Source organism: Mesoplodon bidens (genome assembly GCF_964165515.1).
Source record: "Mesoplodon bidens genome assembly, chromosome: 4".
Taxonomy (NCBI): domain Eukaryota; kingdom Metazoa; phylum Chordata; class Mammalia; order Artiodactyla; family Ziphiidae; genus Mesoplodon; species Mesoplodon bidens.
The window spans coordinates 31,535,236-31,555,244 of NC_138160.1; the positions used below are offsets into that span (position 1 = coordinate 31,535,236).

The 20,009-nt window shown below is 36.9% G+C and overlaps 1 protein-coding gene across 1 annotated transcript in view; it reads right to left on the minus strand.

Moving 5' to 3' along the window:
• Window positions 1-11,187: 11,187 nt before the first annotated feature.
• Window positions 11,188-20,009, minus strand: part of NUP155 (nucleoporin 155) — a 64,158-nt gene continuing 55,336 nt past the window's right edge. The window contains exons 29-35 of the mRNA XM_081233543.1: window positions 18,687-18,816; window positions 17,406-17,519; window positions 16,571-16,691; window positions 16,007-16,117; window positions 13,568-13,704; window positions 12,027-12,133; window positions 11,188-11,390 (exon numbers count right to left, since the gene is read on the minus strand). Of these exons, the coding sequence (XP_081089669.1) occupies window positions 11,252-11,390; window positions 12,027-12,133; window positions 13,568-13,704; window positions 16,007-16,117; window positions 16,571-16,691; window positions 17,406-17,519; window positions 18,687-18,816 (859 nt within the window). The 3' untranslated portion in view covers window positions 11,188-11,251. The remainder of the gene's footprint in view (window positions 11,391-12,026; window positions 12,134-13,567; window positions 13,705-16,006; window positions 16,118-16,570; window positions 16,692-17,405; window positions 17,520-18,686; window positions 18,817-20,009) is intronic.

The following is a 20,009-nucleotide window of genomic DNA, read 5'->3' on the forward strand; positions in this document are numbered from 1 at the left end:
AGTTTTAGAACAGTTGTCAGCCAGGTGGCGGTAATTGCCTTTGTATGCATGTCAAAATCTGCAAAATGGCTGTCAGCAGCTTGGCAGGAAATTCCTGAGTCATTAGTAGAACACTTTTTTTTTTTTCAGGAATATATATATATATATATATATATATATATATATATACATATATTCTTTTTCATATTCTTTTCCATTATTGTTTATCATAGGATATTGAATATGGTTCCCTGTGCTATACAGTTGGACCTTGTTATTTATCCATCCTGTATACACTAGTTTGCATCTGCTGATCCCAAACTCCCACTCCATCCCTCTCCCACCCCACCTTCCCCTTGGCAACTACAAGTCTGAGTAAAACACTTGTAAGAAATACCTCATCACCATTTTTGATGGTCATAAATTGTTATTTTCAGGGTTTGTGAAGATTGGGATTTTACCCTACTCACAAGCTAACAAGCTCTCCTGTTACTGTTTTTCATGGATGCTGGCAGAAAACATCAGACTCCTGTGGTTAGAGAGAAAGGACTTTATTTCTTAAGGCAAAAGCAGTAGGCAAAGTGTCAGTATGATATTCATGAGGTTCCCCGTGACTCCCAGTTCCCACAGGGGCAGCACAGGTGCCTAGATGGATGAAGAGGGTTGTGTTACAGGAGAGGAATGTTCAGCTGGAGGATTTCCTGCTTTTATAGCGAGTGACAAGTAAGTCCAGCTCGTTGTTTAGGACATTACCTCAGCAAAACCCTCAGAAATGGCCCGGATAAAGAGCAGTCTGGGTTTTGCATTCTTGGCATATCCTGCAAGGGCATAGGACGCACAGGGTCCTGGCGGATTGCCTATCCCATCAGTGAGTCCAAATATAATTCAGAAGACTTGGTCTGATAGTGGAAAACAATCTAAAAAAGAATATATATGTATATGTATAACTGAATCACTTTGCTGTACACCTGAAACTAACACAACATTATAAATCAACTATATTTCAATAAAAATTAAAAAAAAAAAAGAGTGATGCCCCACCCCAAAAGAGTTAGTCTGTCAGTGTAAAATCGTTTTAGGAATACGTTAACTGATTTATTTAGCTTCTATTTTCTTTTTTATGAATGTGCAAAAATGATATAAAACTCTATTTTATAAATCTAATGATCTCTCAATAAATATAAAATAAAAATTCTAAGTGATGAGTCCATTATGTCAGTTTGATTGGCAACATTTTTTCCTTCTTGGTAGTACATTAAAAAATGATTAATTGATGGCATTTGAGACTAAATGAAATATTTAATATTTCCCATCATTAGGCATGTCATTACTTTCACTATAAACTCTATTTTTTTTTTTTTAGATGTTGGGGGTAGGAGTTTATTAATTAATTTATTTATTTTTGCTGTGTTGGGTCTTCGTTTCTGTGCGAGGGCTTTCTCTGGTTGTGGCAAGCGGGGGCCACTCTTCATCGCGGTGCACGGGCCTCTCACTATCGCGGCCTCTCCTGCTGTGGAGCACAGGCTCCAGACGCGCAGGCTCAGTAGTTGTGGCTCACGGGCCCAGTTGCTCTGCGGCATGTGGGATCCTCCCAGACCAGGGCTCGAACCCGTGTCCCCTGCATTAGCAGGCAGATTCTCAACCACTGCGCCACCAGGGAAGCCCTATAAACTCTATTTTTTAACTGGAGTATGGAAATACATTGTAGTCAATTTACCCTACGATGTTGCTAGCCCTCTTATTTTCTTATCACATTGTGTTTTTGATTCACTTATTTTCTCAAAATATGTAATCATGTTGCCTTCACGTGGAATTATTTTGAGACTTTTACTTATATTTATCCTTTTACATTATGAAGTTTATAGAATTCTTTTTTTGTGTATCTTATTACAATTGCTAGCATCTGAATTATTGTGTTCACTAAAAATGGTGTCAGAATGGATGGACTCTAGTCCTTTTTCTTCAGGATATGAATTATACAAGAGAACAAATACACTGGCAAAACGTTAACTGTGACAATATGTGAAAACAACGGGTACTTTGATTTGATTTGCAAAATTCTTATGACTTATAAAAGATTGTGTTGTCCTGGTCTGGACATTGTTTTGAAACATGGAATTTAGGAATTAATGTGTATTTAAGTCACTTCTCAGAAGTGACATAATCACATGGATATAGTCTCCATTACTCTGACCCAGTACATTATTAATTCTAAAGTTATCATGTAAAGTTACTTTTTATTATAAAATATGTATTAATTCAATTCAGCAAACATTTGGTGAGGCTCCTATTACATGTAGACCATTTGTTAGGCTGAGAAATAGATACAGAGGAGAATAAGACAGTCCTTGTCCTTAAAAAGCTTGTGTGTGTTGTTTTTTTTAAAACATCTTTATTGGAGTATAATTGCTTTACAATGGCATGTTAGTTTCTGCTGTATAACAAAGTGAATCAGCTATACATATACATATATCCCCATATCTCCTCCCTCTTGCATCTCCCTCCCACCGTCCCTATCCCAACCGTCTAGGCGGACACAAAGCACTGAGCTGATCTCCCTGTGCTATGTGGCTGCTTCCCACTAGCTACCTATTTCACATTTGGTAGTGTATATATGTCCATGCCACTCTCTCACTTCATCCCAGCTTACCCTTCTCCCTCCCCGTGTCCTCAAGTCTGTTCTCTATGTCTGTGTCTTTATTCCTCTCCTGCCCCTAGGTTCTTCAGAAACTTTTTCTTTTTTTTTTTTTTTAGATTCCATACATATGTGTTAGTATACAGTATTTGTTTTTCTCTTTCAGACTTACTTCATTCTGTATGACAGTCTCTACATCCATCCACCTCACTACAAATAACTCAGTTTTGTTTCTTTTTATGGCTGAGTAATATTCCATTGTATATATGTGCTACATCTTCTTTATCCATTCATCCGATGATGGACACTTAGGTTGCTTCCATGTCCTGGCTATTGCCTCGGCAGGCGGACTCTCAACCACTGCGCCACCAGGGAAGCCCTATTTCCACTATTTTATCTTCCAGGTCACTTATCAGTTCTTCTGCCTCAATTATTCTGCTACTGCTTCCTTCTAGAGAATTCTTAATTTCATTTATTGTGTTGTTCATCAGTTTGTTTCCTCTTTAGTTCTAGTTCCTTGTTAAATGTTTCTTGTATTTTCTCCATTCTACTTCCAAGATTTTGGATCGTCTTTACTATCATTACTCTGAATTCTTTTTCAGGTAGACTGCCTATTTCCTCTTCATTTGTTTGGTCTGGTGGGTTTTTACCTTGTTCCTTCATCTGCTGTGTAGTTCTCTGTCTTCTCATTTTGCTTAACTTACTGTGTTTGGGGGTCTCCTTTTCGCAGGGTGCAGGTTCATAGTTCCTGTTGTTTTTGTTGTCTGCTCCCTGTGGGTAAGTTTGGTTCAATGGGTTGTGTAGGCTTCCTGGTGGAGGGGACTGGTGCCTGTGTTCTGGTGAATGAGGCTGGATCTTGTCTTTCTGGTGGGCAGGACCACGTCCCGTGGTGTGTTTTGGGATGTCAATGATCTTATTATGATTTTAGGCAGCCTGTCTGCTAATGGGTGGGTTGTGTTCCTGTTTTGCTAGTTGTTTGGCATAGGGTGTCCAGCACTGTAGCTTGCTGGTCATTCAGTGGAGCTGGGTTCAGCATTGAGATGGAGATCTCTGGGAGAGCTTTCGCCGTTTGATATTACATGGGGCCGGGAGGTCTCTGGTGGACAAGTGTCCTGAACTTGGCTCTCCCACCTCAGAGGCTCAGGCCTGACACCCAGCCAGAGCACCAAGACCCTGTCAGCATCACAGCTCAGAAGAAAAGGGAGAAAAAGAAAGAAAGAAAATAAAAAATAAAGTTATTAAAATTAAAAAAATTATTAGAAATAAAAAAAGTTATTAAAAAAAAGAAAGAGTGAAAGAAAGATCAACCACACCAAAAAACAAATCCACCAATGATAACAAGTGCTAAAAACTATACTAAAAAGAAAAATGGACAGTCAGAACCCTAGGACAAATGGCAAAAGCAAAGCTATACAGACAAAATCACAAAAAGAAGCATACACATACACACAAAGAGAAAAAGGAAAAAAATATATATATACATATATATGTGTGTATATATATATAAAGGAAGAGAGCAACCAAATCAATAAACAAATCTACTGATCATAATTAACTCTAAATACTAAACTAAGAGATACATAAAACCAGAAACAAATTAGATGCAGAAAGCAAACCCCAAGTCTACAGTTGCTCCCAAAGTCCACCGCCTCAATTTTGGGATGATTTGTTTTCTATTCAGGTATTCCACAGTTGCAGGGTACATCAAGTTGATTGTGGAGATTTAATCTGCTGCTCCTGAGGCTGCTGGGAGAGATTTCCCTTTCTCTTCTTTGTTTGCACAGCTCCTGGTGTTCAGCTTTTGATTGGCCCCGCCTCTGTGTGTAGGTTGCCCAGGGGCATCTGTTCCTTTTGGGAAGTCTGAGGTCTTCTGCCAGCGTTCAGTAGGTGTTCTGTAGGAGTTGTTCCACATGTAGATGTAGTTTTGATGTATTTGTGGGGAGGAAGGTGATCTCCATGTCTTATTCCTCCACCATCTTGAAGGCACCACCAAAGCTCGTGTTTAGGTGCTTTATTTACAATGACTAAATGATTTATAATAATTCGTTCAAAGGTTTGTTTTCATTTAATTGTAAAATGTAGTATATACACAGAAGTATATATAAAATACATATGTAAGGTTTATAAAATATGGCGTAAATATCTATGACAAATTACCAACCAGGTCAAGAAAGAACATTAACTTCCTAGAAGGCATGCACATCCCATACCCATGAAATTCCCCTCTCTCCCCAAAACCATCTCTCTCCCTACTTTCTGGAAGTAACCACTAGACCAACTTTTATGATAACCTTGGTTTCTTTAAGGTTTTGCCACCTATGTATACATATCTAAACAATCCAGGGCAGTTTTTTTGTTATTGTCTGTTCTTGAACTTTGTGTAAATGGAAACATACTGCATATATTCTTTTTGCTACTTAACTCTCTCTTAACACCATATTGTTGCTTATACTGGTATGGTACTTCATTATTTATTCAACTGTTGTTGGAGATTTTGGTTGTTTCAGTTTCTGGCTATAATGAGTAAAGCTGTTATGAACATTCTCATACAAGTTTTTCTGTGGACCTAAGTTTTTATTTCTCTTGAGTAAATATTTGGAGCAATAACTAGGATTACAGGGTCACAAGAGTATATGGTTAACCTTAACAGAAACTGCTGGTTTTCCAAAGTGGCTATACTGTTTTGCATTCCTACTAATCATATACAAGTTCCAGTTACTCTGCATCCTTGCCAATGGCCAATCTTTTAAAATTCTAGCCCTTTTTGTACACGTCTAGTGGCATCTTATTATATTACATTTCCCTTGTAACAATGTTGAGCATGTTTTTGTGGGCTTATTTGCCATTCAGATATTTTCTTGGGTAAAGTATCCAAATCATTTTGCCCTCATTTATTTTTTTGGGGGTGGGGGTTGTCTCTTTATTGAGATCAAGTGTTTTATCAGATCTGTGGTTTGCAAATATTTTATTCCAGTCTGTGGCCTGGCTTTTCATTTTCTTAATGTGTTTTTTTGAAGAGCAGATGTTTTAAATTACAGTGAAGTTCAATTTATCAGCTTTTTCTGATTTGGGTTTTTTTTTTTTTTTTGTCCTAAGAATTCTGCCTAAAGTCACAAGATTTTTTTTATCCAGTTTTCTTCCAGAAGTTTCATAATTTTACATTTTATATTTAGGTCTGTGATGCATATTAAGGTAATTTTTGTATATGTTATGAGGTAAGGGTTGAGGATTTATTTCCATGTAGTCAATGGTTCCTGCACCATTTATTGAAAAGACTGTTCTTTCTCCTACTGAATTACCTTGCCACCTTTGTTGAAAATCCATTGTCCATATATGTGTGCATCTAATTCTGTACTCTTACTTTGTTCCATTGATGTGTATATCCTTATACCGATGCCACATTATCACAGTTACTGTAGTTTTATAACAAAATCTTGAAATCAGAGTATATTCTCAAATTTTATTCTTTTTCAAAACTGTTTTGGCTATCCTAGGACCTCTGATTTCCATTTAAATTTTATTATTTTTTTTTATTTTTATTTTTTTTTGTGGTATGCGGGCCTCTCACTGTTGTGGCCTCTCCCGTTGCGGAGCACAGGCTCCGGATGCGCAGGCCCAGCGGCCATGGCTCACGGGCCCAGCTGCTCCGCGGCATGTGGGATCTTCCCGGACTGGGGCACGAACCCATGTTTCCTGCATCGGCAAGCAGACTCCCAACCACTGCGCCACCAGGGAAGCCCTCCATTTAAATTTTAGAATCAGCTTGTCAATTTCTACAAGAAAATGTACTGGAAATCTGGTTGACAGTGCATCAAATCTATATATCCATTTGATGAGATTTCATGGTTAATAAGTTTAGCCTTCCAATCCATGAGTATTGTATATTTCTCATTTAGGGTTTCTTTAATTTCTTCCAGCACTATCTTATAGTTTCCAATGTATAGGTCTTATATATATTTGGTTAACATTAATCTTATTTAATGGTTTTTCATGCTATTTTCAGTATTTAAGATTTGATTACTTGCTGCTAGTATATTGAAATGCAATTGGTTTTTATACACTGACCTTATATCCTGTGATCTTTGCTAAACTAGTTCTAGCAGTTTGTTCTAGTTAGTAGTTCTACTATTTTCTGTATATTCTATAGGATTTTTTACATAATTATGTTGTTTGTGAATAAGCACACCTTTAATTCTGCTTTTCCAATTCGTGTTTCATTTCCTTTGCCAAATTGCACTGATCAGGACCTCCAATCCTATGTTGAATAGAAACATTCGTATTTTGTTCTCAACTTTAAGGAAAAAGTGTTTAGTCTTCCACCATTAAGTGTAATGTTAGCTGTACATTTTTTCATAGATGTCTTTTATCAGGCTGAGGAAGTTCTTTTATTTCTAGTTTGCTGAGAATTTGATTATATTGTGCTTAGGTGTGATTTTGTGTCTGTCCTACTCTGGGTTCATTGAGTTTCTTGGATCTATGCTTTTATAGTTTCCATCAAAACACAAGGAATTTAGTGGTAAGTAAGGTAGGTGGTCAGAAACAGTGGACTGATGTGTGCCAAACATCCAGTTCTTTAGGAAAGCATTTCTTTCCTGTTATGTATAGTTTGGGAATGATTCTGTACCCCCAAACTGAGTCCATAACTCAAGCTGGGTCAATCAGCACCCTTCCTGGGACTTGTCTGTTGAATATACCTCTGGGTTAGATTAAATAGAATGAAGTAACTTGACATTGCCTGCACTCTCCCAGGGCTTATGGAGCAAACTGCAGAGAGACAAAAAAATAAAGATGGAAAGAAAAGCAGAATTGACCTAGAGACAGCTGTGAAGATATTGAGGTTCTGGATCTAGTCATGTGGAAGTAGCTCTACATTTGGACTTCTTAGTTTTGAGGGCCAATAAATTCTTTGTTTGCTTAAACTAACTTGAGATTCTTGTTATTTTTATTTTTGTCAACTTCAGTGGAGTCCTTGTACGTCACACCAGGAATCTGAAATTTCTTCTGAAGAAGGTGGGGGTATAATATATTTAGGTTTACATTTTTAATTTTTTTTTTTTTGATGTTGGGGGTAGGAGTTTATTAATTAATTAATTTATTTTTGCTGTGTTGGGTCTTCATTTCTTTGCGAGGGCTTTCTCCAGTTGTGGCGAGTGGGGGCCACTCTTCATCGCGGTGCACGGGCATCTCACTGTTGCGGCCTCTCTTGTTGCAGAGCACAGGCTCCAGATGCGCAGGCTCAGTAGTTGTGGCTCACGGGCCCAGTTGCTCCGTGGCATGTGGGATCCTCCCAGACCAGGGCTCGAACCCGTGTCCCCTGCATTAGCAGGCAGATTCCCAACCACTGCACCACCAGGGAAGCCCCTAGGTTTACATTTTTAAAAGAAAACTCTGACTTTAGTGCAGGGGAAAAATGAAGACGGGGTCCAATTAGAGGTGGGAAAACCAATTAGACACTATTGTAAGCATCCAAGTGAAATAGGGTACCTGATTAAACTCTAAAAAACTAAAATAGTGAGGTAACTGGACAGATATTTCTTCATCAAGTAAATAGACTTGCTTAGAAATTGGTGACTAACTGGATTTGGAGGGAGGGGAAGGAATTTAAAGATGAGACCTGTATTTCTGATTTGAGTAATTAGATGATAAAGACAGGTAGAAAATAGAGGAGGAACAGGAGGAGGCAAAGGGCAGAGAGATAGAGGAATGAGTGCAGATTTGGTCACATTTTGAATGAGGATCTTTGGCAGTCATTCAAGTGGAAATGTTGATTACACAAGTAGACACTCAGGTGTGGGCTGCAGATATGATAGTCCTAGTTCCCACATGGCAAACTGATTAAACTTAAAAAGTTATTCTTCCTGCTAATAGGAGCTGCCAAAATACAAGAAGCATAGCTGAGTTCTAAAACAAATGTTTAATTTCATACATGCCATAATGCAGTAGAAATGTTTATTTGAAATGAAAAAGAGTAAAAACAATAGTATTTTAACTAATATGTGAAGCAGAACAACAAAACTGAATAAAAATAGATTACATTAGTTCTTACAAATTTTTGGATTTAAAAAAGTCTTATCATTTAGCTTCAATCTCCTTATGAGGAAACTTTCCTTATGAGGAAAATAAAACTTCAAAGAGTTTAAATGATATACTAGAAGACTCAAAAATATTCTGCAAAAATTTTTTAAGAGAATTTAAATGAGAAAACTGATAGAAAATGAAAGGAAAGCATGTGCCTTTCAAGACCTTCAGATTCAATGTTCTATTTCTTTATTTTCCTGATACAACTGTATCACTATCATAATTTCCCCCTCATGAATAAGAGGAAAAAAGACGGAGGTGGGAAGTATCCTGAGGAAAAGAATGAGCAATATGTGAGTCCTGAGATGAAATCAACTATAAAACATATAAGTGGAGGAAGTTTATGTGGTTAGCAGAGAGGTTTTCAATGAACAAGTCACTAGTAAGTCCAGGTATATTATACTGAAGAAATGCTGAACGTACATTTCATGAATTTCAGGATCAATATGCCATACCTTGTACAGTTAACTCAAAATAGATTTTTCTCTATTTTGCCATACTAAAATGATGTCTAAAATATAAATATATGTCAAAACCAAGACTTTCAGTGACTCCTCACTGCCTACAATGAATGCACTGTTTCATACGTTCCACTTATTATTCATTGCCTATATATGTTTAATAGTCACTATAAAGAAATACTGTGTTGAATGAACACCAAATACAAAATGTATAAATGAAGTGGATGAATGTGCTAGAACAATGCTACTCCAAGTCTGATCCACTTACCAGTTTCATCATCACATTGAAGGTGGAACATGTTTTAACAGGCTATCGAAGTGATTCTTATGAATGTTAAAGTTTTAGAAACACTCTTCTAGACAACTAAAAAGAAGGAGGGGATCTTAATTTCTCTTAGAAATCTTACCACCCTCCAAAGGATACTGAAAAGATCTGCTGTGTGGTCAGAATTCTTAAACCCTCTCAAAAGATGTTATGTAAAAGAAAGAAACAGGGTTCAGATTTCTGATTCTTAAGGACCATTCAGCCACATTAGCCCTAATGAAAGATGCAGCTTCATTATTTTCAGTTCGGTATACTTAACATATATATTAATGTGCTTATATGTAAATGTGCTTAAAACAAAAACATGTAGCAGAACTGGGGTTGTGGCTAAGTACAGCATTTAAGCAAGACTTTCATTTTAAGTAGACATGACAGAATTTTAAATCTACAGAATTAACAATGTGTAGCATACATTCATTTTACATATTCAAAAAATCTAAACTCAGGGAACTGAAAAGCTGAAAAACATGAGAGGCAGTGGTACCTCATGAGTGGTATTCTGACATTCTATTAAATATTATCAATTAGAAGATTATAGGAGAAAGGGAGTTAAATTCTAAGAGAATATGGAAAGGGCAACCCATGGTCTTGGGAAAAACAAGTGCCAGGAAAAATATGTTCAAAATGTATTTTGAAAATTGTTAGACATACATTAGTGACAACAGGTAGAAGGTAATTACTCTCGGTAGCATAAAAGGTAAGAGGAAAGGAGTCCATGTTCTTGCTTTTTTGTTAGACCTGGCCATTCCCACTTTCGTCTCCCTCCCTGTTGCCATGACTTGGGGGCACTTGGTTTTGCCATCCTAATTTTGAAGATAAACAACGATTTCTAAACTATTTTTATATTACTGTTTTGCTTCGTATATGGCGTGTCTTGGGTGAAACGTGTGTGTTGTGGTTATTGGTGGGGGAGGGAGGAGGAGGAATCAGATAGGGGGCTCAATCCATAAACTAGTTGTATCCTCTGATGCAATGGTTCTCAAACCCGACATGTACCGGAATGTCCTGAAGGGCTTGTTGACACGGAGTGCTGGGACTCGTCCCAAAGTTTTGGGTTCAGCAGGTTTGGGGCTGGGCTGGAGAACTTGAATTTCTCACAACGTCCCAGATGATGCTGATGTGATAGTTGGGTGCGTGCATTCTGACAAGCACCGCTTTACAGGCATCGGTAGTCCCAGGCCAAGGGAGGGCTAGGAGAGCACTGAGGGAACACAGTATCTCCCTGCATAGGCTTTTAAGACAGAGAACCTTAGTTACACGTTTATCACTGGCTCACAAAACAGCCAGGTGTGCATTGCAAGGACTGTAACTGACCAACTCAGTAGCTGGAAGAAATTTCTTTCCAAGGTTAAGCCCAAAACCTAAATAACTTCTAAAAAGAGGCAGTGTTTGTTTGCCTATTTAGGAACTGTTGTAGCATCTAGTATTATGGGACTGGACCTGCTCAGCTAGCCTATTTAAGTTTTGACACTTGAACTAACTTGAAAATGAATACTATAAAGTCAAAATAAGAGTTTTTTATTTTTTATCTTTGTGTTCAAATCATAATCTTATTTCGTTTGTTTAAACTGATTATTAAAAAACAAAATAGTATTATGTAGTAAAAAAGAAGTCACCTGCAAATGTACTGTCTGCTGATGCCAGCCACTTATTAAAAACATGTTGCTACTAAAATTAGTCTTAAATTCTTAGATTTATAGCACCTGAAATCTGGACCCAACTGAGCTTTTATTTTACAGATCAAAACGCATGGATGAAAATACATTACAATAATTAATGAAGCCGTTCTAGTTTAGCCTGAAGAGATTTGAAATTCCCAGTGATGGCCTGTACTGCTACTGAGGAGCTCATAGACTGGAGCTCAACCAGATAACCACAAACGGCATCCAGGCAGAGATTTGTGAATCTTCTCCTGTAATGAAAAAGACACCTGATCAACCATCTACATGTTTAGAAACATTTCCTCCTATAGGACTTCCCTTCAACTTCTGCTAACCTTACTTATTATAGTCCCACATGTGAGCAAGGATCATGTGATTAAGTAAATGGCAGATAAATGAAAATAGAGAAGGAAACTCAGGGGGTAGGTGGATTATACCACATCATCACCATTTCCCTTTTGAAGATAATTATAATGAGAAGGAGGCAGTAAGGGATGACCCCTTGAATTAATATTATTTACATTCATTTGGCCTTTTCAAACAGATGTATCTTGAAATGGCCATTGATATCACAAATACATAATGGAACTTCTTAGGCCACTAATTCAAAGTGAAAGGAGTTTAGGAGTAATTCATTAATTTTATCCTGTCACCTTTAGAAAGCCTTCAGGACAAGGGTTGAAAAATGGAAAAAACTCTAACCTTTCATAAATACTGACTGATATCATTCAAATAGTTATTGCAAATACGCACAAGAGCTTACATCTCCCATACTTCTTTTAGTTTCCATGTCGTGCCCCACTGTCTCCAAATGTGTTACCCAGGTATTTATTAGGTGCATTTAAAAGCCTTTGGTATATAATAAAGTATATCTAATTCATACTTACCTCTCACAGTTTAAAACTTGGCTAGGATTTTCAACATATCTTGTCAATAGTACATGTATACAATCCAAAAGGTGCAGTGGCTTCTTCATTCTGTTCCAGAATGGATCCTATAAAGAAAAAACACATCATGAGTTGTAAGGCAAATTGTGTCAACTGATTTTTTAATCATTTATGTTAGTTAAAATAGTCATCAGTGTCCAAAGCAAAATTTACTGATGTTAAAATAAGCATTTAATATTATGTGGTTACTAAATTATATATCTGATTATGGTTAATAATGAATAGCACTGAAAACTTCATTGTGATGTTATTTAGAAAGAATATTTGATGTATCGATCTACTGTGTAGAGCATATAAATTTCCTGCTTAGGAACCTGAAGAGAAGAAAATCCATCTGTTCCTATTGGCTGTGACACCATTTTTACTTTGAACTTATGCAGACTTAATCCGATAGTGTGAATAAGAGACTAAATCAGTAGTCAGAGAATCTTTTTTTTTTTTTTTTTGGTGGTATGTGGGCCTCTCACTGTTGTGGCCTCTCCCGTTGCGGAGCACAGGCTCCGGACGCGCAGGCTCAGCAGCCACAGCTCACGGGCCCAGCCGCTCCACGGCATGTGGGATCTTCCCGGACCGGGGCACGAACCCGTGTCCCCTGCATCAGCAGGCGGACTCTCAACCACTGCGCCACCAGGGAAGCCCAAAGAGAATCTTAATTCTAGTTCTGGCTTCATCATTACTAGCCATGTGACTTGAGCAGGTTATTTAACCTCTCTGCCCTTGTCAGATGCAGTAGAAGATGGGGATACTCCTACTTGCTCATTTCCATCATGGGCTCATTGTGAGTTTTAATGATATATACAAGTGCCTTGTAAAGCACTGTATGAATGTTTTGACGATGGTACTATAATCATGACTAGTATTAAATGCAATCCAGTTCAACAGGTTTTGTTTGGTTTTTGACCTTAGGATAAAAATTACAAAATATACAGTCCAATAAGGTTAAATATGGTGAGAAAGATCATTTAAAAAAAATTGAGGTATAATTGACATATAACATTATATTGGTTTCAGGTGTACAATACAGTGATTCACTGTTCGCATTCACTGCAAAATGATCACCACAGTAAGTCTAGTTACCACCCGTCACCATACACAGTTTAATTTTCTTGTGGAAAGATCTTTAAGCACTGATACTTTATATGAGGTTACAGTGAATAAATACACTGATATTTTGTTCCTTTAAAGTAAATGATAATTCTTCATGTATTTAGCCTGTTCCACTAAAAGTAAAGCATATAATAATTATGCTTATTAATATTAAAAAATATTTGATTTTTATCACGATATATAGCAAAGCAACTCTCATTATCGGTTTTAAAAGTCTGAAGCATAATTTGCTTAACCAATGAAGCAAATTTCTGATACAACTGTATTAGATGAGGTACTTACAAACACACAAGCAAAATACTCCGCTCCTGTATCTAGAAAGTTAATTGATTTAACTAAATAAATTATTTTATTTTATTTAATATTTTCCTTACCCGTGACTTGAACAAGTGATCATATACTTCCAGTAGTCTAGGTAATGGCACTCCAATTTCATTCATTGTCTGTATCACAAAACCCACATCCCAGTTCAAAGTACAAACTTGCTGCTCTAAGAACTGCACAATAAAATCTGGGGAGAGAAAAGGACCAGAAGTTGGGATTGTTAACTCTTTTTTTGCCCCCAGTGTTACTGAGATATAATTGACATGTAACGCTGTCTAAGTTGAAGGTATAAATGTGATAATTTGATACACATACATATTGCAAAATGTTTTCCACAATAAGGTTAGTTAACATGTCCTTCACCTCATATAATTACCATTTTTTTGTTGTTGTAGAATTCTTAACTCTTCATACTAAAAAGTAGACCTTACTCATAATTGAACAGTTTCTACAGGAAACTCTTTTAAAAAACAATTTAAAAAATTTTTAATAAAAAATAAGGCATATACCGAAATATAGGCAAACCTATAGAGATAGAAAGTAGAACAGTGGTTGCCTAGGGCTGAAGGTGGATATAATTTCTTTTTTGGGGTGATGAAAATAGTCTAAATTTAATTGTGATGGTGGTTGCACAACTCTGTAAATATGCTAAAACCATTCAATTACACACTTTAAAGCTATTAGAGAAAAAACTTATTATAGTGAATTTGGAAAACAGCAAAAGAACAAGAAGAAAATAGAGACCATTCACAATTCCACTATTGGAGAGGACCCACTGATAACATTTAATATCTTGAAATACTGTATCTTCAATTTAACAGCTTTTCAGAAAAGCACTACTGCATCTAGATTTTAGAAATAGTAAATGTAATATTCGTAAGATTCATAAGTTATTTATTTTGATGATTGTAATTGTGGTCCCAGTCTCACTTTTTACTACCTGTTACATCATAAATAAGATTTTTTGTTTTAAATTGATTGATTGATTGATTGATTGTTGCGTTGGGTCTTCGTTGCTGCGCGTGGGCTTTCTCTAGTTGCGTCCAGCGGGGGCTACTCTTCGTTGCGGTACGTGGGCTTCTCATAGCAGTGGCTTCTCTTGTCGTGGCTCACGGGCTCTAGTGCGCAGGCTCAGTAGTTGTGGCACATGGGCTTAGTTGCTCTGCGGCATGTGGCATCTTCCTGGACCAGGGATCGAACCCATGTCCCGTGCATTGGCAGGCAGATTCTTAACCACTGTGCCACCAGGGAAGTCCCATAAATAAGATCTTAACAGTAAGAATCAAATTCTTATTTATGGTACCTAAAATCTGAGACTGACCAATGTGAGTAACCATGGGCAAGAGGAGTCACTGAAAAAAGTGCCACTGAACCTACATCTCCCCTACAAGTTACCGTACGGAGATTCTGGAAAGGTAATAAAAATTCTAAAGACTCAATTTGTTCTAGTTTGAAGCCCCCTGGAACCTGTTTGCCATTGAGAGAGTGATAGAAAAAGGAAGGCCTCTTCTACCCTAAATTTTATTGGGTTCAACAGTTAAAAATCTTAAGTCAAAGCAGAAATACCCTCAAAAGGGATTGTGTACAATGTGGCCTTTTTGCTATTAAAATTGTCAGGTTTCACATACTCATAAGACATATATATACAGTTGCTCTTTATTTTCTCTTTATTTTCCTGATCAGTGAAATGGCATGGCGGTTTTTTGTTTTTTTGGCATGGCAGTTTTTAATACTGTACTTACAAGAAATAATGGTATGATTATAATAGTTTTATTTCTTACCATGTCCAGGGAATAAACCCTAAATCAGAAAAGGTCTATAAACAAGTCTGGATCTTCATATTTTAAAAACAATTTGATGTTATGTTATAAGCGTTTTCATGTTTCTCAACATTTCTCAAAAACAGAAAGTGCTTATTTAACATTCTACTGTATGATTACATTTATGTTGAATCTACTGTTTTACAACCGAAGAAGACATTATAGGTTGGCAAATGGCTTATAACAGAGTCTCCTACATAACAAATAAGTCAGTATATCTGGTTAAGAAAGGAGTTCACAAAAATTACATTTTTAACACAACTACTTGCTATTTTAAAGAAAAATATGCCCCCAATATAATAGGGGGCAGTTGAATCAATCACAGATCATCCATACACAAAAACATCAGCTATTTTTCCCTTCTCTTCAAGCGTGTATAAGGTTACCAATAACATAACCACTATGGTCTGTTAGTCAGACTATCCCAAGATAGATATATCAACTTGGAAGGTCAAGCAAAGAGAGTTTCATACCCAACTATTCATCAACAAATTCTGCTATTCTTTGGAGGTGTCTCTTTCTGGAGAGGTAGAATGAAACTGCAGAGCTAATAAATAGCAACAACAAAATGATTTTGCCCTACAAACCATTATTTTTCCATGTCAATGAAGAAAACCATCAAAACAAAAAGATAAAAGCCCCACGACCGTAGCTAAGGTTATGGCTTACCTAGAGGAAAGAAACGAGGTGTGCCGGCATACATCTTGCCAAGGAGCACAATCTTGAGACTAAGAGCATGCATCCTGTCTGGGGAGCTCAATGTCACGCTTTCATTCAGTTCTGTAAGAAAGAGATATGTCATTAGAAACCCAAACTGTTTTTATTGTGAAAATTTTAAATTGACGATTTTATTCTGTTTCAAGGTACAAAATACTAGAACTTGTACGTACGTTAATATAACGAGCAGATTCTGTGTTTCTGTTACTGTCTGATATACTTTCCACTTACCAGGGCACTAGTTATGAGATTCCGAGCTAAGAGTCTCAGAATCCCTTATTAAGCAGTATAAACCACCAAAAATGACACATCTTTTCTGAAGGTCCTCTCAAATATTTACTGGGATCATTCTCTACGGGATCGCCCTCCACCATATCAAGTACCCTCTACTTCCCTCTGTTTAGGTATATACAATTCTCATGAGCCCTAAATGTATGACCGTTAGCAGCTTGCGTTCACTCTTCTACTACGTCACTAAATAACGTACAGCTAATACACCTATAAATGAACACTTACCTTTCTCTATGATATCTTGCCAAAGTGTCTGCACCAGTATAGGGTCTGAATAACCGGCACAATGAATTATTGCAAGCTTACATTCTGCAAGTTTAAATGGGTCAGCAAATTCCCCATAAAGCTGTAGGAGAAAATGCCAACATCCAACCAGAGATTAGTATTCAGAAATTAACAGTGAAGAACTCCCTCAAAGTTAAAAGTAACCAAAGATTTTATCTAAAGTTCCAAAAATATGATACAAAGACGTGATGACATGTAGGTGGTCGTAATGCCAGATTAAGAATGGTAAATGCATGGAAAACACATTTAAACAGATTTAAATATGTGTGCCTTTTTTTTTCTTGGCTGAGAGCAAGATACTGCAATGACATTTCTTTTAGAATTAGTGTCTAAACTAAGGTTTGAAAAATCACGGAAATACTGACAAATCTAACGGTGCTTCCGGGTACTTAGAGAAATGTCCATGAATAATTGAAAAAGAAACTGTTCAGAAGGGTACAGAGTGGGAGAGGCTTAAGAAACTGTTCAGAAGGGTACAGAGTGGGAGAGGCTCGGAGAGTTAAGCAAAGATAAATTACTTTTTCAAGATAAGAAATAAGGCCATAAAATAGGTGGCAGGAGTTTTAACAAAGCCCCATGTGAGGCTGATAGATTCTTGATAGAAATTGGCCTGGAAAGAGAAACATAGCTTTTTCTAAGAGTGAGATACCACAGTGGTGATGTGTCAGCCCAGTGATGTGCTCCCAAAGATGGCTTATCTTAAACACAAAATAAAACGCAAAAGAAACAAGACAATAGGTGACTACTATAGGAATTTCACTTGCTTTTTCATTACCTTAGTTATGTCCATTAGCTCAGAGTCCAGCTGAGAAACTGCATCCTGTACAGAAGAATGATGGGAATATTGCCTTTGTAGTGTCTCTTGTATCTGAAGTTGGATCCTAGCAACCTAGTTTGGGTAGAAAAAAATCAAATCTTAAGTTCTTCATGATAAATCACCAGGTACTTGAAGGAATGACTCCTAGTATCTGACTTTAAGTTTGTTAAAATAAAAATAATGTATAAATAACAGCATAGTGACTACAGTTAATCATACTGTGTTGCATATTTTGAAAGTTGCTAAAAGAGTAGGTCTTAAAAAGTTCTCATCACAAGAAAATTAGTATTTTTGTAATCATTTATGGTGACAGATGCTAACCAGACTTACTGTGGTGATCATTTTGCAATATACAGAAAAATTTAATCATTATGTTGTATACCTTAGCAACTGTTATATGTCAGTTCTACCCAAATTTAAAAAAATGTATAAATAAAGACTTTTATCATAACAGACTAGCAACCCTTCATTACAACACAGAAGATTACACAGGGACTGTGCTGTGACAGAGAGCCTTTGCTACTCACCAACACCTGTTTTGCCCATGATTATAGCCAGACAAAATGGCCAGCCTCTACTTCCCAGCCTCCTCTGCTAGGAGTATGGCCGTAAGACTATGTTCTCTTCAAAGGAATGTGAACAGAAGTACAGTATGGCACTTCAGGGTTGAGGTTTTTTAAGAGTGAATGTGCTTCTTACACGCGCTTTTCACCCTTCCTCCCTTTGATCAAAGAAAAAGGTAAGGCCATTGGAATGGTAGAGCCAGAAAATAGAACTTGGGAACTGACATCAACCAAGTGGAAGAAAGCCACATGCCAATCAGGAACACCAACTCTGGATTTTGTGAATGAGAAGTAAGCTTTTGTATGTGGACCATTATACATTTTTGTGTCTCTTAGTAAAGGCAGTTTAGCCCACTCTACACATCTACTTATTAGCCTCCAGAATAAACGGTGAATGTGACATAATCTGCTTGGTGTTAGAATAGTTAGAATAAATCTTTAGAAATGCCATAGAGAAAACTTTTAGATTACAGCAATGTCCTAGGACCCAAATGCTGTATCATTAAAATCTTTTAAAAGATTTATATATAAATATGAAAAGAAAAAAAGAAGGTATAAGAGATTAAAATTAATACTGACTGCTACAGACCTATTATTTACTAGGGGAAGAGAGGAAGTGGACTAACACGTGGCTACTAATCAATGTGGATAAGACTTAAGTGTCGTTAGCACTTACTTCCATTTTTTCTTCTAATTCATGAAGGAATTCACCATCTGCAGCTATTGATGAAATGGCAGTGGAACTTTTGGCACTAAGAATGGCACGAGCAATGTACTCTAGTCGCTGCTGAAGTGAAATTTCTGTGCTGGGGGGAAAATCCTTATTTTTATTCATGTGAATTCTTAAGGATCCAATCTACATATATATCAGCGATGATGTACTATTTATGCCAAATTAACATAAAAAGCCATTTGAAACTTGAAAAGTTAGAGGATTTCTAATAAAAGAGATCCACAATTTAAGTCAACACATAAATACTTATATTTACATCCAAAAAGTAACTTCCTATTTTAAAACTTCAGTATATTAAAACTTGGATTATTCTAAAATTAAATTAAACTTTTTATTATTCCTCATATTCTTCACTTCTCTACCTTAATGTGGCAAATACTACATTTCATTTTCCACACAGCAACTAGAGTGACCTCTTAAAAACAAAAATCAGATCACGTCACATGCTTTCTTAAGACCCTCCAATATCCTTTACCTACTCCTCCAACCTCATCTCATTCCTCCCTTGTTCACCATTTCCAACCCCACCGGCTTTCTTTTTTGTACCCTAAACATGATAAACTTAAATCTGATGCAGTGCCTCTTCAGAGACCATCGCTTCTGTGCTTAAACCACTTCCTCCATTTCTTTAATAGCTGCCTCTTCCTGTCATTTGAGAATCAATTTTAATGACAATTTGCCTGAGGCCTTCTCTGACCAATCTTAACTAAAGCAGCTCCCCATTCCCCAAGGCACTTTCTACTGTAATATCCTGTTTTTACTGTATTTATAGAATCTGAACTTGTCTGTCTATGGTCTTTGCCCACTAGAATGAGAGCTCCTTAGGAGCAGGGATGGTGTCTATCTTGTTCACTACTCCCTTCCTCAATGCCTTGAATTATCACTGGTACTCAAAATCTATTTGCTGGCTGACTGACTGACAGGTGTCAGAAAGCCCTAAGCATGTATCCACCTCCATGATTACCATCTTCAGTCCTTTCTAATCCCCTAAGTCCATCAGACCTGGTTCTTTGACATTATAAAGCAACTTGGCATTAAAAACAAACACACTAACTCATTTAGCTGTTGGCAACCCCTCAGATCAACCAGTATTAAATGAAACTTTTGATATCCCCACTAATGCCAATCTGAATCAGGAAAAAACTGGCTTTCTTTTACTTTCAGAGAAGGTCTTACTTAAAAAACTGTCCTTCTACATAGCTATGGCTCCTGTAAGTTTTCCCCTTCCAAAAAGAAACCAAAAGAAAGGATTAACTCCTTTCTCCT